General features: G+C 46.1%; 1 protein-coding gene across 1 annotated transcript in view; it reads left to right on the forward strand.

Annotated features, from left to right (window-relative positions):
- Positions 1 to 1,231: 1,231 nt before the first annotated feature.
- The window catches only part of KCTD8 (potassium channel tetramerization domain containing 8), a 136,371-nt gene continuing 115,079 nt past the window's right edge, over positions 1,232 to 22,523 (forward strand). The window contains exon 1 of the mRNA XM_009899283.2: positions 1,232 to 2,124. Coding sequence (XP_009897585.2) covers positions 1,281 to 2,124 — 844 coding nt within the window. The 5' untranslated portion in view covers positions 1,232 to 1,280. The remainder of the gene's footprint in view (positions 2,125 to 22,523) is intronic.

Genomic DNA, 22,523 nt, shown 5'->3' on the forward strand with positions numbered 1-22,523 from the left:
GCACAAAAAGAGAATCACGCTCAGATCTGTCACTGCTAGTCAGAGAAATGCAGTCAGGTTGGGTCTCAGTTTTTATTGGCAAGAGCAGTCATGCCTCTCTCATCCAACACATGGGCACAGGTCTGTGCTCTAACACATTCCAGCAGCACAGCCTGAAAGTACACGCATCAGAAATCTGGATGCAGGTGAGTCGTGGCTCCAGCTAAAAAACAAATAAATAACAATTAACACCCCTCCCCCCTTTCTCCCCCCCCCCCCAAAAAAAAAAAAATTATGACTTACATAGTGCAAATTTAGTTGCTTCACAGCCAAGAATCCAACTGCTAACGTGTTCCAAATAGAAATCTGTGCCTGGCATTTGAATCCTAATGGCAGCTGACTTTCTTTTCTGCTCTGAATCACCCCAATTCCATTGTCAAAGCTAGACAGCATGCTAAGCGTCTCTCAAAATCAAGATCCCAGCGTGCCGTGCCCCGGTGAAGCAGCGGGACATCAAATACAGCATTTGTGTCCCACCTGGGCCCATTAGATTCGTACAACCGCTGGCACAAAGCAGAATACTGCTTTCTTTTATGCCCTCAGTTAAATTCCCTCCTTCCCTCGTGGCAAAGGCATGCGGATCTAGAGAAGATGCTGAGAGAAGCTGTCATGCATCCTGCCGGATGCTACTTCTGTAAAGACGGCCATGAAGTGCCGGCTGGAGCGACAGCGTAAGGGAGGCAGAGGGATTTGAGGGAGGCTGTCAGTTTTTTAAAGGGGGGAAATAAATAAATAAATGAATTCCAAGCGAACCAAAAAAGCCACCCAGCCGAGCTGAGGGGAGGAGCCGGGGTAGGGGCTTGGCTCTTCCCTGTGCCGAGCCTGGCAGCGCGGCAGCGCTTTGCCAAGTGGCAGCCGGCTGGGGCGGCCGCTCGGCTCTGAGGCCAGCGCAACCGCGGGCCGAAGTCGGGCAGGGGCAGCGCTCGGATCGGCCAGGGCCACCTCAGTCTCCGGCTCAGCCCGTCCCTGGGCGCTAGGGCAGTGAGGTGCCGCGGCGGGGCAGCGAGGGGAGAGCCGGGGCCGCTCCTCGGGGCCGTGCCGGAGGGCAGCGGGAAGCAGCGGCTCCGTCCAGGCGCTTCCGGGCGCGCCGGGCGGTGCGGGGAAGAAGGAGGAGGAGGAGGAGGAGGAGGAGGAGAAGGAGGAGAAGGAGAAGGAGGGGTAGGGTGGGTGGAGGAGAGGGAGGGAGGGAGGCCGCCTTTTTTAGGAGGGAGACCCTCCTTCGCGGCCGCCCGCTTTCAGCCATGGCTTTGAAGGAGGCGGGCGGCAGCATCCTGCCCATCAGCGACATGGTGTCGGGACCGTCGGGGTCGCCGTTCCCCGAGGTGGTGGAGCTGAACGTGGGGGGCCAGGTGTACGTGACGAGGCACTCCACGCTGCTCAGCGTCCCGGACAGCACGCTGGCCACCATGTTCTCCCCGTGCCGGGGCGGCCCGGCGGCGGCCCGCCAGCTGCCCAGGGACAGCCGGGCGCGCTTCTTCATCGACCGCGACGGCTTCCTCTTCAGGTACGTGCTGGATTACCTGCGGGACAAGCAACTGGCGCTGCCCGAGCACTTCCCCGAGAAGGAGCGGCTCCTGCGGGAGGCCGAGTACTTCCAGCTGGGGGACCTGGTGAAGCTGCTTTCGCCCAAGGTCACCAAGCAGAGTTCGCTCAACGACGAGGGCTGCCAGAGCGACCTGGAAGACAGCAACTCGCAGGGCAGCAGTGACCGGCTGCAGCGGTCGGCACTGGACAAGCGCTCGGGTTTCCTCACCGTGGGCTACCGCGGCTCCTATACCACGGTGCGGGACAACCAGGCGGACGCCAAGTTCCGCCGCGTCGCCCGCATCATGGTGTGCGGCAGGATCGCCCTGGCCAAGGAGGTCTTCGGAGAGACCCTCAACGAGAGCCGCGATCCCGACCGCCCCCCCGAGAAGTACACCTCCCGTTTCTACCTCAAATTCACCTATTTGGAGCAAGCCTTCGACCGGCTTTCCGAGGCGGGCTTCCACATGGTGGCTTGCAACTCCACCGGCACCGCCGCCTTCATCAACCAGTACAGGGACGACAAGATCTGGAGCAGCTATACCGAGTACATCTTCTTCAGTAAGTGCTTGTCCGCCCCCCTGCCGCCAACCCCAGGGCGAGGGGCAGTTAGAATTACATCGGCACCCTCACACTCCAAACCTCGCTGTCCCAAAGCAACGTGTAGCTCCAGAGAAATTGAGGTTGCTCCCTTTACCCCCTTCTTCGGCGCTGTCACGGGCACAGTTGAGATTTTGTGCACTGGGGCGGCGGCGAGGCAGGACAGGGTTGCCTAATGCCCCGTCCATATCGCGGCCAGGGGACTGCTCCCCCCAACTCCTTGCAGCAAACCTTAGATGCCGAGTGTGCCATGTCGCCTGCCCGGTGTCGGGGTCTACCAGGGGGACGTCACGCCGATGCCGGAGGCAGGGGGCTGCCGCGGCCGGGGGTTCCCAGCCCCGCTGGCCGGGACGGGGGTGAGGGCGCAGGGCTGGCGGCGAGCGGGCGGTTGCGGCTCTTCCCCGCAGCGAGCCGGTGCAGAGATTGCAACGGTGGAGCCCCGAGCAAGGAAGGGTTTTAATATTTTATCGCTGCGCTTCCTTCCCAAGTGAGCGCACTGCGCCTGGGCACTGTCTTCTCTTTCAGGGAAGGGGCAGCGAGGGCACAGCCCAACTTCTCGCGGAGTAAGAGTCTGGCTTTAAGGTGGGGGGGGAAAAATGGCAAAAAGGAAAAAAAAAAACTCTGTAGCCAGTACATAGTTCCTAAGCAACTTTGCTAGCTGGCCGTGGGTAGTCTTAAAAGGTTTCAGGTCACTCGCAAATAGTCAAATGAAGCGATGACGAATGAGTTTCAATCTGGCAAAGTACGTGGTGTCATGTAGGGCAATGGTTGGGCAGTGGTTTGGGGTAGTGAACCGCATCTGGCTGGCTGGAAAGCACCAGCTTCTCACAGAGATGTGTCTTGGAAGGGCAGAGGTAGCCTTAAACATGACAGATGTATCCGAGAGTCGAGTAAGCCTGTGGAAGACAGAGGTGTTCTCCATTCACTTCTTCCTTCTGCCTCTGTGTGGTCCCACGCTCCCAGAGCGCTGGAGGGATGGTTTGGTAGAGCATCTGCTTCCCTCTGGCGAGGTGGGAGATGCAGCCTCTAACTAACTTCACCGGTAGGGCAGCTAAACAGAAGCAGCCTGTTTTGCATGCAAAGCTGGACCTTGGCACCGTATTTAATAGAGGAGGGAAATGTGAATGGTTTTCTGCTCAGAGGAGAAATACATTTAACAGTTTACATTGCTGTAATATTGTATAGGCAGTGACCACCCTGACTTAAGTATTCAGTCCTCAAAACTGTATTAAAATAGATTTTGAAGATTCATTGCATAACCTATTGCCAGTCATATTTCATTAGGATATGTAAAAGCTGAGTAGTAGAGGAGCAGTAAAGAAGCTTTGCATTCTTCTGGGTGGACTCTTACCAGGTATTTTACATGATTATTAAATCTCCCTTCTGAGCAAAATGAACGTGCTGATGCTGTAAGCAGTAGAAATTCCTTATTGCCAGGACTACGGAAGAGCCTGTTGTGTTTGCTCAGGAAGAGATTTATAGGTGCGGAGTTACCTGTGTGCATTTGTGATGCTCATAACGTTTTGGGTTGCTTCTCTGTGTGTGTCTGTGTGATGATGAAGTTGCTGTATGGAGCAGTGCTCTAATTCAGATCAGTGTTCCAAATTAATCCCTGGTGTAATACTGCTGATTTACGTGGAATAATGCCAGGCATGAATTGGATGTTGTTGCAGCGTGATTTTTGTTGTTGTTGTCATCTTTTAGCTTTCCAGCTTATGATGTTTTGATAAGTAAAACAGTGACTTAAGTGGATACAGTTAACTGAAAATTTAAAGGTTTTCTTCTTATTTTTGAGTGATTTTTTTAAAAAAAAACTTCTTAATGCAAAGAAATGGTTGAGATAAAAGTAAGGGGGGAAGAAAGGAAGCTATATTTTACTATGGGCTGCTTGTTATGCATTTAGCAACCTTTTTTTGTTGAACAGTTTCACACGTTTTTGTATGGGCAGATAGATATTTCCAAAACACAGCAGCAGGGAGACAAAACTTCAACAAAATCACCAAAACACAAAGGGAAACAAGCAAAACCATGCCTGGAGTAATGTTTTAGTTTTGTTTGTTTTTTTCCTAGAGGACTAGAGGGCAACGAGGCTGGTGAGAGGCCTCGAGCACAAATGCTATGAGGAGAGGCTGAGGGAGCTGGGGTTGCTTAGCCTGGAGAAGAGGAGGCTCAAGGGAGACCTTTTTGCTGTCTACAACTACCTGAAGGGAGGTTGTAGCCAGGAGGGAGTTGGTCTCTTCTCCCAGGCAACCAGCACCAGAACAAGAGGACACAGTCTCAAGCTGTGCCAGAGGAAGTTTAGGCTCGAGGTAAGGAGAAAGTTCTTCACTGAGAGAGTCATTAGCCATTGGAATGTGCTGCCATGGGAGGTGGTGGAGTGACCATCCCTGGAGGTGTTCAAGAGGGGATTGGATGGGCACTTGGTGCCATGGTTTAGTCATAAGGTCTGTGGTGACAGGTTGGACTTGATGATCTTTGAGGTGTCTTCCAACCTTGGTGATTCTGTGATTAGCCAGGATTGTATTCTTCCCTCACTCACAAACAGCTTAATAATAAAGAAATGAGCAGTCACTTTTCCTTGCCACGTGTCCCCATGAACCCCAGAAAGGATGCAGTTCAGGTTGGGAGGTTGCTGATTTCAAGTGTTCTCATGGAGAATGTTCAACACTGGACTGTGCTTTACAGATGAAAATATCAACAGAGAAAGCTTTGGGGAGCCTATTCCAGTCTTGGCCAGTGTCTGAAACTTAATTTGGTGCGTAGTGAAGAAGAAAGCTAGTTTTATGTTCCACTGGAAGAAGCCCTAGCTGGGCTTGCATTTGTTACTCACAGCATGAGCATCAGCAACCAGCAGCTACATTCATCTCGAACATCTCTTCCAACCTGGTCTATTCTATTCTATTCTATTCTTGGTCTGTAATTCTATAGCAACCACATAAACTTCTCTTTCACCATTTCTCCTGAGGACTTGTTGGACAACTCTGTGTCATTGGAAAAATAAATGAAGATATATGCATTCTACTCCTTTGCTTAGGTCATGAGTAGCTGAGTGTAATTACACAGCTCCCCTCACTGGAAGTGTTCAAGACCTGGTTGGATGAGGCCTTGAGCTACGTGGGCTAGTGGAAGGTGTCTCTGCCAATGCCAGAGGGGTTGGAACTAGATGATCTTCAAGGTCCCTTCGAATCTAAACCAAGCTGTGAATCTGTGAGAGCATTTTGTACTGAGAGTGACTAATGAATGCTTGAAGGCCAAAAGTTTAATCTGTAGTTTGTAGAAGAGATTTCAGGGTTATCTCTGGCATCTCTCAAACTTCAGTGAGCATTTTGAGTCACAATGGCCTTGTTCTTAAAAATGGAAATTGCTATGTGTTCTTAAATGTTCCAGCAGATGAAATTCACCTTAGATAGTACATAAATACTTAATTAATTTGTGAATTGCTTAATATCCAGGGAAGGATTAGTTCTTGCAGGCTAAGGCTAATTAAAGAACCAGAGGTTGTTTGAAACTGCTTACTAGGAAATAATGCTTCAGACTTTGGCAGCATGTCCTGACAAGTGGAGAGACTGACTTTTCATCTTAGCATGCATAATTCCCTGTTTAAAACCATTTGGTTCTTTGCCCCCAGTGGCGTGCAGGCTATCCTGTATGCAGTGACAGCTTCATTTGTCTACACAAGTATTACACAACCAGAATTTAACCTGTATCTTAGTTCGGAAAGGGGCTCTTAGTTCCGAACTGGACACGGTTCCCCATGTCCATTACAAATCCTGTCTCTTAATGGTCCTTAAATGTGTATGTTTTCACATGATAGTGAAAAGTCCCTGCCAGAAGGTACCACAAACTGCTAATTTTTGCCCCTCTTTTGCTGATAGATTAACTCTATGTTACTGAAACTCTCACCTTGGTGCCTGTGAGGATGACTTGGGTCAGTTAATGTGACACGAAGTTCGTATGCACTTCGTGTTTAAAAAAGAGGCTCAAACTCTTGTTCCTAGTTTCAAGCCACCACAGAGAATCTCTGATAAATTACCTGTTGGTGTTAGTAGGTCATGGGCTTCACAAAAGTTGCTTCACCATGAAGGGTGGTGAGACACTGGAACAGGTTGCCCAGGGAGGTGGGAGAAGCCTCATCTCTGGAGGTTTTTAAGGCCAGGCTAGATGTGGCTGTGAGCAAACAGATCTAGTGTGAGATGTCCCTGCCCATGGCAGGGGGTTGGAACTAGATGATCCTTGAGATCCCTTCCAACCTTAACAAATCATTCTATGATTCTAGCTACAAACAGGAGACCAGAATCCAGGAGACCTTGCTTCAGGTGGCTTCTGCAGGCATCATACCACCACCTGTTACCTGCTCTCCATGTGAGGAATGGGTGCAATTTACATTTTGAAGCTTTTTGTCTTGTTTTCTGGTGGTTCATTTTATCTCTCAGTGTATTGTTGGCTAGGGTAGGATTGCCTGTGCACTCTATTCCCATTTTTTTTTTTTCCTTCTGTAGAATCTAATTGGTCTTAATGGATTTTACATTTAACATCTGCTATGCAATCTGACTTACGGGTGTTGAGAGCATCGTGCTCAACTGGGAGCTTTCAGTGCTGAGCTGATGTGTCTATTGTAAGAAGGATGCAGTAATACTTCATGAAAAAAAAACCCCAAACAACTTTGACACGCATTCTGTTTTGACATATGACAATTTCTGTTTCCTTCTCCCTTACTTGTTATAACAGGTGAGATGTGCAGGAATTTATGGTGGCAGCGTTCCGAGATTATATTGGTTGCTGTGGAAGTTGTCATAAACAAGTGGTAATAATTTTGTCATCAGTGGGGAATAACTGGTTGGAAGAAATGAACTCATAGGAAACAGTATGGTGTTTTGAAAAACACTTAAGCATGGAACCCCACAAAACTTAAACCATACCACCAAGGGCCTCCCCCCCAAAAAAAAACCCCTGCCCACAACAGCACCCAAACAACATTATTTGTTTGTGTCTTTGCGATAAAAAGGAGAAGAAAACAGGAACAGTGTGGCCAGCAGGAGCAGGGAGGTTATTCTGCCCCTGTACACTGCACTGGTTAGGCCACACCTTGAGTCCTGTGTCCAGTTCTGGGCCCCTGACTTTAGGAAAGATGCTGAGTTGCTGGAAGGTGTCCAGAGAAGGGCAACAATGTTGGTGAGGGGTTTGGAACACAAGCCCTATGAGGAGAGGCTGAAGGAGCTGGGGTTGCTTAGCCTGGAGAGGAGGCGGCTCAGGAGAGACCTCATTTCTGTCTACAACTACCTGAAGGGAGGTTGTAGCCAGGTGGGGGTTGGTCTCTTCTGCCAGGCAACCAGCAGCAGAACAAGAGGACACAGTCTCAAGCTGCACCAGGGGAGGTTCAGACTGGATGTTAGGAAGAAATTCTTCCCATAAAGAGAGACTGGTCATTGGAATGTGCTGCCCAGGGAGGTGGTGGAGTCACCATCATTGGAGGTGTTTGGGAGGAGACTTTATAGGGTGCTTGGTTGCATGGTTTAGTTGATTAGGTAGTGTTGGATGATGGGTTGGACATGATGATCTTGAAGGTCTCTTCCAACCTGGTTTATTCTGTTCTAGTCTAGTCTAGTCTAAACAGAAGGTGAAGCTTGAAATGTGGGGAACAAACATGTATGTAAAATACTTTGCAGTGTTGCTCTGTGAATGCCAATATCCCACTGGGATAGTGAATGGTGGGTGGGCAGATAAACCTAAACCGCTCTTCTGAGGGTAGGGTGGTGTAAAGGCCGTTCTGCAGGTGGTTTCTGTGACCATGCCAAGCTGCTGTCCATCCAGCACCCTTTATTTGGTGGAATTTTTGCTACATGGAGTGTGTCTGTGCTATTTTTAATTTATTTTAATTATTTATTTGGTTTTTATTTATTTTAATATGGAACTGATACATCTGAAACATGCCAGGCTGAGGGGAGATGGGAGATCAAGACATGAGTAAAAGAAGGGTAGTGCTTCTCTAGGGCATGTTAAGGTAAAGTTGGACAATTTACTTTGCACCTGAAGCAGAGCCTCAAAGATTAGAGTTCAATTTTTTTGGTGGCACAGGGAGAGTGGAAGGATTAAATCAGTGTCGCAAGCATAATGTAGGAAAGCTTTGGATTTCTGACAGTATCAATATCTAGGGGTGTTGTTTCTGGTAGGACTACTGAGCAAAGCCCTTTGAAGAGAAATTTCTGTAGGCTGTTGTGGAAAATCAGGCTTAAAACTTCAGGATATTCTGCTTTATGATTCTAGCTCAACTCTAATACAGTTTAAAAATAAATGAATAATAGACTACTCTTTATCATGAGCCTGCAGTGTGCCCAGGCAGCCAAGAGGGCCAATGGCATCCTGGCCTGCATCAGGAACAGTGTGGCCAGCAGGAGCAGGGAAGTCATTCTGCCCCTGTACACCGCACTGGTTAGGCCACACCATGAATCCTGTGTCCAGTTCTGGGCCCCTGACTTTAGGAAAGATGTTGAGTTGCTGGAAGGTGTCCAGAGAAGGGCAATGAAGCTGGGGAGGAGTTTGGAACACAAGCCCTGTGAGGAGAGGCTGAGGGAGCTGGGGTTGCTTAGCCTGGAGAAGAGGAGGCTCAGCAGAGACCTCATTGCTGTCTACAACTACCTGAAGGGAGGTTGTAGCCAGGTGGGGGTTGGTCTCTTCTTCCAGGCAACCAGCACCAGAACAAGAGGACACGGTCTCAGGCTGCACCAGGGGAGGTTTAGTTTGGATGTTAGGAAGAAGTTCTATACAGAGGGAGTGACTGGCCATTGGAATGTGCTGCCCAGGGAGGTGGTGGAGTCACCATCATTGGAGGTGTTTAGGAAGGGACTTGATAGGGTGCTTGGTGCCATGGGTTAGTTGTTTAGGTGGGTTGGATTGGTTGATGGGTTGGATGCGATGATCTTGAAGGTCTCTTCCAACCTGGTCTATTCCATGCTATGCTGTGCTATGCTGTGCTATGGTATGGTATGGTATGGTATGGTATGCTATGCTATGCTATGCTATGCTATTCTGTTCCAACCTGGTTGATTCTATGAAACCTTTTTTGATTTTTCTTATAAGTCAATATAAACCTGCAAGACTCTGCACAGTGATTTGTGATCACCTTTCAATCATTGCATCTAGTTTCTGATCTTTTATTGCCCTACAATAATATTTTAAAGCTCTGTAGAACCACTTAGGCATTTGGAACTGAGGGCAGGAACTGTAGTGCAGTGTTGCCAGTGTAAAATTATGGATTAACAGAGAAAATGAACTACCCTGAATATTATATACCTGGATCAATATTAGATAAGCAATAAGCAGCTTGATGCATACAGCTGGATTTGTGATGCTGGGGAATGGAAACACACTGGCTTTGATATTATCCCTGACTTGTGCTTCTTGTGGATTACATGAGGACAAAGTGATGGTGTTGGAGAAGCTGACTTTGCTGGATCTGTAGTATTTTTGCAGGAAAACTGCTTTTTGGTGTCAGATCACTTCATCCATTTCCAAGGATTTATGACAGTAGTTGCAGGCAAATGTTTGCTTTTCCACAGCAGGATGAGCAAATTATATTTGTAGGTTTTTTTCTTTATTATCAACATGAGCTTCTTGTTATCTTCTGTTGGGCTGCAGAATTTGTGTGTGCAAAAAGTATTCTGTATAATATCATTCCAGGTAGGGGATTTAAAATTAAAATATTATTGCTCTATATTTGCTTCCTAAATGTGGTATGGCTGGCACTTCACTGCTGGTTTTCTCCTTTGCTGTAAATACACCAGTTCTGGTGTCCCCATCACAAGGACAAAGAGCTGCTGGAGTGAGTCCAGAGGAGGGCCACGACAATGATCCAAGGGCTCAACATCTCTGCTATAAGGATAGGCTGAGGGTGCTAGGGGTGTTCAGCCTGGAGATGTGAAGGCTCTGGTGGGACCTTAAAGCTGCTTTCCAATACCTAAAGGGATGCTACAGGAAGGCTGAAGAGGGACTTTTCACAGTATCACAGTATCACTAAGGTTGGAAGAGACCTCAAGGATCATCGAGTCCAACCTGTCACCACAGACCTCATGACTAGACCATGGCACCAAGTGCCACATCCAGTCCCCTCTTGAACACTTCCAGGGACGGTGACTCCACCACCTCCCTGGGCAGCACATTCCAATGACGAACGACTCGCTCAGTGAAGAACTTTCTCCTCACCTCGAGCCTAAACTTCCCCTGGCACAGGTTGAGACTGTGTCCTCTTGTTCTGGTGCTGGTTGCCTGGGAGAAGAGACCAACCCCCTCCTGGCTACAACCACCCTTCAGGTAGTTGTAGAGGGCAATGAGGTTTTCATAAGGATGTCTAGAGATAGGACAAGGGGGAGTGGTTTGAAGCTGAGGGAGAATAGGTTTAGACTGGATCTCAGAAAGAAGTTCTTCAATATGAGGGTAGTGAGACTCTGGAATGCGTTTCTCAGGGAGGTTGTGGCTGCCTCCTCCCTGGGGGTGTTCAAGGCCAGGGTGGATGAGGCCTTGACTCTAGGAGAGAGGCATCCCTGCCCATGGCAGAGAGGTTGGACTAGATGCTCTCTGAGGTCCCTTCCAACCTAAGCCCTTTTGGGATTCTGTGAAATACCACTTTTGTTATACTGTGACGAGAACTTGTGTGGTGAATGAAAATTCACTAAGCAGTGCACCAAAAGTGAGTTCATCAATTTTCACCTTATCTTCTTTCTTCCACATTTAAGCATAGGTCTCCAGAAATGAAAAATTGCTCAGGCAGCTCTCACAGATGTCAAAAGTAATATGCTGTGGACATGAGAAGGGGCAGAAAGAAAAGCCTTCTTGGCACAGCTGAACATCAGTATGGCATGAAGAACACTATCTGAAGTAATAGGTCATGTTTTGGAGTGTCCTCTGTTTAAGGGCAAGATCTTTGGTGAGCCAGATACCTAGATGGGCAAAGAAGGAAAGTGTGTAAGGTGATGTGCATGCATCTCATCTCTCTGGGGTCCTGGGCTCCTTAACACTGGTGTGGCGCCTGGTGTAGATCTTAGCCAGCTTAGCATTGCCCTCCATTGTCTCAGCAACCAGAGAGATCCTGGGCGTCAGTGCAGAAGTGACTAGCATGGCCATGCTCTGGATTTCCTCTCTGATTTTTCTGTCTCCTGTTTGGATTACTGCTGCAGTCATGTAAGAAGTCTCTTACAAAGTTAAGTTGGCTAAGGTCATGTCTGCAGGGCTTTTCCACTTCACAGGCTGGTGGTGGTGATTTGACGTGCTGTAATTGTTGAAAAAGCTGAAGTCACTACAGCAGCTAACATCCTGACCTGGCAAGAAAAATGTCTTGGGTTTTTTTAAGAATAGAATAGAATAGAATAGAACAGAATTAACTAGGTTGGAAAAGGCCACCAAGATCATTAAGTCCAACCTGTCACCCAACACCATCTGATCAACTAAACCATGGCACCAGGTGCCTCATCCAGGCTCTTCCTAAACACCTCCAGTGATGGTGACTCCACCACCTCCCTGGGCAGCACATCCCAATGGCCAATCTCTCTTTATGGGAAGAACTTCTTCCTAACATTCAGTCTAAACCTCCCCTGGCACAGCTTGAGACTATGTCCTCTTGTTCTGCTGCTGGTTGCCTGGGAGAAGAGACCAACGCCCACCTGGCTACAACCTCCCTTCAGGGAGTTGTAGAGAGCAAGAAGTTCTCCCCTGAGCCTCCTCCTCGCCAGGCTAAGTAACCCCAGCTCCCTCAGCCTCTCCTCGTAGGACTGTGCTCCAGACCCCTCCCCAGCTTTGTTGCCCTTCTCTGGACACCTTCCAGCAACTCAATATCTTTCCTAAATTGAGGGATCCAGAACTGGACACAGGACTCAAGGTGTGGCCTAACCAGTGCTGAGTACAGGGCAGAATGACTTCCCTGCTCCTGCTGGCCACACTGCTTCTGATACAGGCCAGGATGCCATTAGCCTTCATGGCCATCTGGCATCCAAGGATGACTTTATTCCATTTTTGCTTACAAGATCTTCCTGTAAAGCAGGTAGGGTACTAATGGCCCACAAGTCATGGCTCTTTTTTAAACTGAGCCCCTGGAAATCCATTGGATAAATCCTTTAAAAAAATTTAAACTCCTAGGCAAAGTTCATTTTGCATTAGCAAATCAAATGTTTCATGATGGATTTCCTGGGGAGGTTGTTCACTTTAGCTTTATAAACCTGCATGTTCTTTTTCAGGAGAGGCAATTTATACTCTGCTTAAAATTCATGCATTGACTAAGTGTTAGGAGGAAGTAGTGCTGCATCTTAAACAAAATGATTGTTCTTAGTCGTGTTTAAGGACTTCCTTTTACATATTTTGTATGATTTAGAGGACACAGTCTCAGGCTACACCAGGGGAGGTTTAGACTAGATGTTAGGAAGAAGTTCTATGCAGAGAGAGTGATTGGCCATTGGAATGTGCTGCCCAGGGAGGTGGTGGAGTCGCCATCATTGGAGGTGTTCAGGAGGAGACTTGATGGGGTGCTTGGTTGCATGGTTTAGTTGATTACGTGGGTTGGATTACATGATAGGTTGGATGCAATGATCTTGAAGGTCTCTTCCAACGTGGTCTATTCTATTCCATTCTATTCCATTCTATTCTAGCAAAAGACCTATGAGGAGATGCTGAGGGAGCTGGGGTTGCTTAGCCTGGAGAAGAGGAGGCTCAGGGGAGACCTTATTGCTTTCTACAACTACCTGCAGGGAGGTTGTGGCCAGGTGAATTCTATTCTATTCTATTCTATTCCATTCTATTCTATTCTATTCTATTCTATTCTATTCTGTTCTAATTTCTAGATTGTTAATTTTTATTTTTAAACCAGTAGTGGCCATTGGATATATGGCATCTGCCTCATGTAAATTCAGGATTATTGTGTGAATCTATTTATTGACTTATTTTTCTTTGGCCCAAATGAGATTAATCATACAAATAGAGACTAACAGTGTGTGAAACTCAGACTCAAGTCCCATTCACAGCGGCAAGAGAGAACTTCCTTGGGACTGAAGCAGCAAATATTTTTGGGGTAGTCTTTCATATGAAGTGAAGTTCAACTTGAGAGATTGTTTGGCTTCATAATTGTTTCTGGAAGACATAATCCTGGCAGGAGGTAAGCAGTGATGTTTTGTAGTTTCATGGCACTTAGAGAAACTAATGACATTTCATTTTGGCTGCATTTTAGCACATTGTGATAACAAAACTTGTCATGTTTGTTGCATTTTGACAGTTTAGCTTCAGAAGACATATTTAAATGAAAGAGTGCATCTTGCTGCAAAGTGTCACTCCATTTACATCATCATATCTCTAGATAATGTGCGGGACTTCAGCACACACAGGAAGAATCCCAGTGGTGCTAAAGAGAGCTTCATGCTCCTAGAAATGATAAATGCAACATGTATTCAAATATTATTTCTTCTTGATGGGATGACTTCCTTCTTGATACTTTCTTTCCCAAAGTTGCTCCAAACAGGATTCAAAGGCAGGGAACTGTGTTCACCCATTTTTGACCTTATGAGGTCTGCCTGGCCATAAGCAGCATCAGCATTGCTCTCAGTTACTGCTGGTGCAATGATTCCTTCATCAACATTTTCCAGCTGAGAGGAGCTGGCTCAAAACTTTGGGGAGCCTATTCTAGTCTTGGCCAGTGTCTGAAACTTAATTTGGTGCCTAGCAGAGAAGAAAGCTAGTTTTATGTTCCACTGGAAGAAGCCCTATCTGGGCTTGCATTTGTTACTCACAGCATGAGCATCAGCACCAGGCAGCTAACATTCATTGTTGGTCTGTAATTCTATAGCAACGACATAAACTTCTCTTTCACCATTTCTCCTGAGGACTTGTTGGACAACTCTGTGTTCTAGTAATGGCAGATAGCAAAGTGATTGGAAAAATAAATGAGGATATATACATTCTGCTCCTTTGCTTAGGTCATGAGTAGCTGAATGTAATTACACAGCTCCCCGCCCTGGAAGTGTTCAAGGCTAGGTTGGATGAGGCCTAGAGCTACGTGGGCTAGTGGAAGGTGTCCCTGCCAATGCCAGAAGGGTTGGAACTAGATGATCTTCAAGTTCCCTTCCAACCTAAACCATGCTGTGAATCTATAACAGAGTTTTGCACTGAGAGTGACTAATGAATGCTTGAAAGCCAAAAGTTTAATCTGTAGTTTGTAGAAGAGATTTCAGGGTTATCTCCAGTATTTCTCAAACTTCATTGCTTTTTCACTGCTTCCTATATATGCCTGAACCCTGTGGCTGGGACTCTGGGGAACGGAGATCCAAAAACAGAGGCCACTGCCTCTGGGGGACTGCCACTGCCTCCGGGTGGCTGCCACCGCCTCTGGGCTATGTGCACAGTCAGGTTTGCTTTGTACTGCTTGAGTCCTGTACCCTGTGCCTGACCTATTCTCTCTTCCAATGACATGCACTTAGTAAACAAAGGAAACTGGAGTGGCTTAGACAATTAAAAAAAACAGTAATACTTTATTTTTAAGGGACTGCTACAACACTTAAGAAAAAAGAATACTGTGAATAACTCAATCACAAGTGCAAGAAGACAGAGCAGCAGTCACTAATGCATTGAAGCAGTTATGCTGCACGGCTCTTCAGGGGGAGAAGGGAGTGGGCTGAGAAACTGAAGAGAGACATCAACACCATCATTACCTTCTATTAATGAAACAAAGCATTTCCAGTCTTCACTTAGCATATGTTCAGTTTATTACACTTACTACATAGAGAGACTTTATTTTTGCCTTAGCAGACAAGCACAATTCAGAAGTGAAATCAGTTGGTGCATTTTATATAAGCAAATAACAGTCACCTTCAGATGTATTTGTAGTTTTCTCTTTCATCCTTAGTGGAAGTTACCCTTTAGTAGTATTAACAAATACTCCCAGAGAGACAGGAGTTGGTGCCCAGGGACTCTTGCCACATTCTGTTGTAAATAATCTCCTGCAAGTTAAGCTAATAGTGAAATTAGTTTATATTCTGTTGCAGGTAGATGTTTAGAGGTTCTTGTAGGATTACAACTATGTCAGTGTCTTCCATGGAAGTTATTAAAAGTGTGCTATCATTCCAAAGGCTTTTGAGTCCTTCATGTATGCCTGGGGTATCTGTGAAGCTCTTGATGTTTAACAGGGGGAGAAAGAAAGGACCAAAATTGCATATATACATGATAATATAAATACATTCTGTACAAACCAGTTACTTTTATAATGTATTACTAACAGTTTAATTGAACCAGACTATTTTTTTCCCTTGTCTGTTACTCAAATCCTCATTAAAACCACCTTAGCTGCAAAACTATGAGAGTAGTAACAAATGCAAGAGAGATGGAAGGATGGACAGCAAGGCTTTTCTGTTTCTGTGGATACCCCTAGGTTATAGGCCTAATTATAAGCACTTAGTTTAGTTTTGGTTTTAGTTGGTTTAGTTGATTAGATGGTGTTGAGTGATAGGTTGGACTCAATGATCTCAAAGGTCTTTTCCAACCTGGTCTATTCTATTCTATTCTATTCTATTCTATTCTATTCTATTCTATTCTATTCTATTCTATTCTATTCTATTCTATTCTATTCTATTCTATTCTACTCTACTCTACTCTATTCTATTCTATTCTATTCTATTCTATTGTAATGTGTATGTTGTGTATGCAGAAGTGTTCTCTCACTTCTGCTTCTTAATCCAAGTTGATTTCTGATGAAAATCAGCTACATAAGGGTTAGAAGGCAGATAAAGTGAGACAGTAGAGTGCCAACAATGTAATCAGTGTAATGTGTAGATAATACAGTGGAGAAGGACTAAAACTAAACAAGCTTTTGCTGGTGTTTCTTAACAAACACATTTTCATTCCCTTTCTTCTTACAGTCACCCATTTATAGGCAGTCACTTCTCAGCATTGTTCTCTCCAGACAGCTGTTACTATTTCTGTTGTTAATGCCTACTGTGGCTTTTGAGCTGATGTGAAACAAAGCAGATGCATGGCTACTCTTGCCTTTTCCCACCTATTTTTGTCTCTTCCCAGTGTTTGGGGGATATAAATATCACTCATTCTGTCCTTCTAAATAAACCATAATACAGCTTTATAGAAGGGGGATCAATACTGCTGAAGCTATGTGGACTTCAGGAGGGAAAGAAAAAGAACAAAGTAATTCAGCTCTTTATAGAACAGAATTAACCAGGTTGGAAGAGACCTTTGAGATCATTGAGTCCAACCTGTCATCCAACACTATGTAATCAACTAAACCATGGCACCAGGCACCCCATCCAGTCTCTTCCTAAACACCTCCAGTGATGGTGACTCCACCACCTCCCCAGGCAGCCCATTCCAATGGGCAATCTCTCTTTCTGGGAAGAACTTCTTCCTAACATCCAGCCTAAACCTCCCCTGGCACAGCTTGAGACTGTGTCCTCTTGTTCTGGTGCTGGTTGCCTGGGAGAAGAGACCAGCCTCCACGTGCTGCAACCTCCCTTCAGGGAGCTGTAGACAGCAAGAAGGTCTCCCCTGAACCTCCTCTTCTCCAGGCTAAGCAACCCCAGCTCCCTCAGCCTCTCCTCACAGGGCTGTGCTCCAGACCCCTCCCCAGCTTTGTTGCCCTTCTCTGGACACATTCCAGCAACTCAACATCTTTCCTAAACTGAGTGGCCCAGCAAGACAGAATGGTATTGCTCAAGTAAGGTTGTGTCTCTTCTCTCCTCTTAAATTTTGGTGTCATGTCCCAGACCTGCCTTCCTGAGTGACTGACCCATCTGAAGTACCCCTTCTTTTTAAGGCCAGGCTGGATGTGGATCTAGGCAACCTGATGTAGTGTGAGGGGTCCCTGCCCATGGCAGGGGGGTTGGAACTGGATGATTCTTGAGGTCCTTTCCAACCCTAACAATTCTATGATTCTTCAGTGCAGGAACTGTCAGCAACTGCATGTGTAGATAAGCTTTATCACATTAAAAAGAGTAAACTAAAATTACATAAGGAATATAACTGAGATCACTGCAATTTGCAGTCCTGCTTGGAATTTTACTTTCCCATTACTTGTAGACTTTCTTTTTTTCCTGTTAGCAATCCCTCAGCAAACTGTGCATCTTTACCTCTTTTAGCATTGACATAGCTAGCAAACAGGTTCCTGATCACTTTCTTTTGCCTGCGACATTTCTTCATGCTGTTGGTTTGTTTCTGGGAATGAAATAAATGGATCTTAATAGTTGCAAAATCTTACAGCAAGAGCTAGACAAAGCATGTGCTTTTGCTTCTCAATAAATATCTGGAGTAGAGGGGTGTCTGGTGGCAAAAAGTTTACTGGGGAATTATTTGCATGAGGAGGACCCTTTGATTAGCTTTGGGTGTTACTGAACCCCTCTGTCATAGGATCATAGAACAGTAGGGGTTGGAAGGGACCTCCAGAGGTCATCTAGTCCAATCCCCAAAAGAATAGTAATATCCTTTGGTGTCAGAATAATTCTTCAGGACAGAAGGGACAAACTTTTCAGAAATGTTTTGGTGATTTATTATGTGATATTTTGAGGACTATTGTAATTTTTGGAACTGGACTTGCTAACTTGCCAAGTTTCTATCTTCCTATGACTTTTGGCTGCCTAGTAATCTAGCCTCCAATCATAGCAACACTTACATTTTCATTCCTGCCCTTTCACTGTTTACCTCTTCCACCTGCAGCTGAAGTAGTTTGGTGTCTAAATTGGTGGAATTATGCCCCTAAATAATTGCATCTGTGATCACATTTAATTACAGGAAGAAGAAGATGCTCCTGGTAGAGGAGATTAGGTTAAACGCTGTCTGTCTAATCGAGTCCCCGCTGACGGGCTTCTGGCAGCGCTTCCTTCCTAAATCCCATTGCTGGGGATGTGATGAATAAAAGCTCTGCAGCCTGTGGCAAATCCATGCTTTTGCTTTTCTGAGTTGAGGGCTACAACACAAACTTAGAAGAAAGACTGAACATTGTCCACCCTTGCCAAAAGCGTGTAGGGGCCTCATGGTGCTTTTGGCTTGGTGAGACCAGGGCATGACTATATGAGGAGATGGGACTGCCAACCCTGGGTGGGGGGGGCTGAAATGGGGTCCTGGGCAGGGTTGGGATGCTGCCAGGAGGTCAGGTCCAGTATAGTCTGGAGGCATCTCTCTGTGGCCTGGCACTGTGGTGGCCATATCTGTTTTCTGTAGATGCCAGCGAATAAGCCAAGAGCTGCCCCATCCAAGGACCTCTGGCCATGTACAGAAGTCTGCTTCAGGATCTCAGAATACCAGAACAATGATTCAGGGTGATGTTTTTCACACTTCCATGAACTTTTTGTAACATAAAATGCAAAATAAATGGCTCTGTGAGTTATTTTTATTGGAGGGCTCTTGATCAAAGACACCAGTAAGGCAAGGAGAATTCTACCTCACTAGTATTTATTAAGTGGCAATGTTTCTGCAACCATTTAATGTCTAATTGAATACAATTGATATAAATATTCTTTACATTTAGCTGCAAAATATGGGGGGGGAGCACCTGTTATAAGTAAATGATAATCTGAAAGAACAGAGTTTTGCAAGCTTCTTACAGGATCTTCTGGCCCAAATTCAAGGCCCAAATTTAACACATCTAATTACAGGGTTATACACATTGGCCACAACAACCCCATGCAGTGCTACAGGCTGGGGTCAGAGTGGCTGGAGAGCAGCCAGGCAGAAAGGGACCTGGGGTTACTGGTTGATAGTAGGCTGAACATGAGCCAGCAGTGTGCCCAGGTGGCCAAGAAGGCCTAGTGTGGCCAGCAGGAGCAGGGAAGTCATTCTGCCCCTGTACTCAGCACTGGTTAGACCACACCTTGGGTCCTGTGTCCAGTTCTGGGCTCCTCAGTGTAGGAAAGATGTTGAGTTGCTGGAAGGTGTCCAGAGAAGGGCAACAAAGCTGGGGAGGGGTTTGGAGCACAGCCCTGTGAGGAGAAGAGGAGAAGAGCCTGGAGAAAAGGAGGCTCAGGGGAGATCTTCTTGCTGTCTACAACTCCCTGAAGGGAGGTTGTAGCCAGGTGGGGGTTGGTCTCTTCTCCCAGACAACCAGCACCAGAACAAGAGGACACAGTCTCAAGCTGCACCAGGGGAGGTTTAGGCTGGATATTAGGAAGAAGTTCTTCATAGAAAGAGAGATTGGCCATTGGAATGTGCTGCCCAGGGAGGCGGTGGAGTCGGCATCACTGGAGATGTTTAGGAAGAGACTGGATGGGGCGCTTGGTGCCATGGTTTAGTTGATTAGATGGTGTTGGATGTTAGGTTGGAATTGGTGATCTCTGAGGTCTTTTCCAACTTGGTTAATTCTATTTTGTTCTATTGTATTCTATTGTATTCTATTCATGTTGAGTTGGCCATCGTTAAGAAAGAGCCTGAAGGAATGCTCAAGTTTTGACACAGGATAGCACTGTGGTTACCTGAAGAGCAAAATTTCTTTGATTTAGCAAGTGATGATTGCTTAAAAAACCTGTTCACCATTTTTTCCTGTCCTTCTTTAGGTAGATTCTGCCTCTGTAAGTGTCATAAAGGTGACAAACCATCTTGGATTCTTTGGAGTTGTCTTAATTTGGGTAGTTTTTTATCTTCTCAGTATTGAGTTCCTTTAATATGACATGTTTTTGTTTTGCTGGAGTTTTTCAGCTTCTGCATTTTTCCCCCTAGCATAGCTTGAATCAATTTATGTAGCAACTGTAAAAATGCTGAACAGGGCTGTTTTTTTGTTGTAGTATTTATTTATTTATTTATTTATTTTTGTAGCCTGGCAAAGGAAAAACAAATAACTCGTGAGGCAAACATGAACAATACCAAATTGCTTTTTAGCAATACATTGCTGAATGAATGCATAGCATAAAAGTCACATAGTTAATTGTTAGGGTATTTAAGCAATATAGGCTTATTTCTTTCCTTCTTGAAATGTTAATGTAAGAAAGCAACACAGGACACTAAGATTATACAACAAAGACTGGATGTAGCTCTTTCTTGTCCCACCTTACTTTGCTGAAGTGATGTGTCTGGAGACCCCTTTTGCTGATAAAAACTCTCCTATGCCCACAAACTAAACCAGAAGTGTTGCTTGATTGACACCTAATAGATAAATATACATGCATAGGCATAGAGAAGAAACATAATAAAAAGATCCTGAGATAGGCCTTCTGTCAGTTGTAGGTTGTCAAAACACTGAAACTCTGTCAGTTATGCCTGGTAATATGTTGTCATCTCTGAAGTTATCCTCCTGGGCAGGGCATGCCTTGTGCATTTCCATCAGCATTCACAGTGATGCAGGGGTTGGGCAGATTTGTACTGGGTACCCTTGTTAGGAGCTTACCTACATCCACCTAGAGAAAGTCTTGATCAGAGAATCACAGAGTGTTAGGGCTTGGAAGAGAGTGTTAGGGATTGGAAGGGACCTTGAAAGATAATCCAGTCTAACCCCGCTGCTGGAGCAGGATCACCTAGAGTAGGTCACACAGGAGCACATCCAGAGAAGGAGACTCCATAACCTCTCTGGTCAGCCTGCTGCATTGTTTTGTCACCCTCAAGAGTGAAATGGTTTTTCCTGATGTTGATGCAGAACCTCCTATGTTCCAGTTTGCACCCATTGTTCCTTGTCCTATCATTGAACCTCACTGAGCAGAGCCTGGCTCTGTCCTCCTGACACTTAACCCTTCACATCTTTATAAACATGAATGAGGTTAGCTCTCAGTCTCCTATCCTCCAGGCTAAAGAGCCCCAGCTCCCTCAGGCTCTCCTCATAGGGAGATGTTCCATTCCCTTCAGCATCTTAGTGGCTCTTTTCTGGACTCTTTCAAGCAGTTCCCTGAGGTCCTTTTTGAACTGAGGGGCCCAGAGCTGGACAGAGTATTCCAGATGATGTTTTGATATGTTGATGATGTTAACTAGTCTGTTCCTTTATGTCCACATTAAGCATGTCTAAAAAACCTTCTGTGATACTGTGTCCAAACCCCTGTGGCTTCACTGTATTTTGCTGCTGGGAGAATGCTGGAGATGAATTCCCCAGAAAGGGGAGGAAGGGTTCCTGAGGAGCAACAGCCACAGGGTTTCAGCACATCCCTTCTCCTAAGCTGGTGTCATGACCTAGAAGCAGTGGATCATGAAGCTTAGTCCCACTTCAGGCTCTTCTCCAGACTTTAATTGGTCTCTTAAATCTGCTTAAGTCTGTGTTATGAGTTACAAGCTTTACTGCACAACGTAGAGGGCCAGATAATTGCCCTCACAACTTGTGACTGAAATTCCTGTGTGATCATGTGAATCAGGAGCCTAGGATCTGCTGTACTACTACTGTTTTCACTGTCTTTTCAGGGCTTGTTTTCCACCCCTATTTGTAGACCACTGTTGGAACTATATTAGCCATTTTGCAGCACAGTATTGTAGAATCTTAGAATCAGCAAGGTTGGAAAAGACCTCAGAGATCATCAAGTCCAACCTATTACCTAATACCTAACACCTCAGGATAACTAAACCATGTCTTCAAGTGCCATATCCAATCCTATTTTGAACACCTCCAGTGATGGTGACTCCACCACCTCCCTGGGCAGCACATTCCAATGGCCAATCTCTCTTTCTGGGAAAAACTTTCTCCTTACCTTGAGCCTAAAATTCCCCTGGCACAGTTTCAGACTCTGTCCTCTTGTTCTGTTGCTGGTTGCTTGGGGGAAGAGACCAAGCCCCACCTGGCTACAACCTCCCTTCAGGTAATTGTAGAGAGCAATGAGGTCTCCCCTGAGCCTCCTCTTCTCCAGGCTAAGCGACCCCAGCTCCCTCAGCCTCTCCTCACAGGGCTGTGCTCCAGACCCCTTCCCAGCTTAGTTGCCCTTCTCTGGACACCTTCCAGCAACTCAACATCTTTCCTAAACTGAGGGGCCCAGAACTGGACACAGGACTCAAGGTGTGGCCTAACCAGTGCAGAGTACAGGGGCAGAATGACTTCCCTGCTCCTGCTGGCCACACTGTTCCTGATACAGGCCAGGATGCCATTGGCCCTCTTGGCTGCCTGGGCACACAGATGGCTCATGTTCAGCTGCTGTCAATCAGTACCCCAGGTCCCTTTCTGCCTGGCTGCTCTCCAGCCACTCCAACCCCAGCCTGTAGCTCTGCATGGGGTTGTTGTGGCCAAAGTGCAGCACCTGGCACTTGGACTTGTTGAATGCCATCATGTTGGACTCTGCCCATCTGTTCAGCCTGTCAAGGTCCCTCTGCAGAGCCCTTCTACCCTCTAGCTGATCTCAATTCAAAGCTTCTTGACGTCTTTGGATTAGTTTCAGTGACTCAAAACTGAAATGTAAAGATCCAGGGGTACATACAGTTACCAAAACACAAATACT

This window comes from Dryobates pubescens, chromosome 1, assembly GCF_014839835.1.
Source record: "Dryobates pubescens isolate bDryPub1 chromosome 1, bDryPub1.pri, whole genome shotgun sequence".
In the NCBI taxonomy this organism is placed as follows: Eukaryota; Metazoa; Chordata; class Aves; order Piciformes; family Picidae; genus Dryobates; species Dryobates pubescens.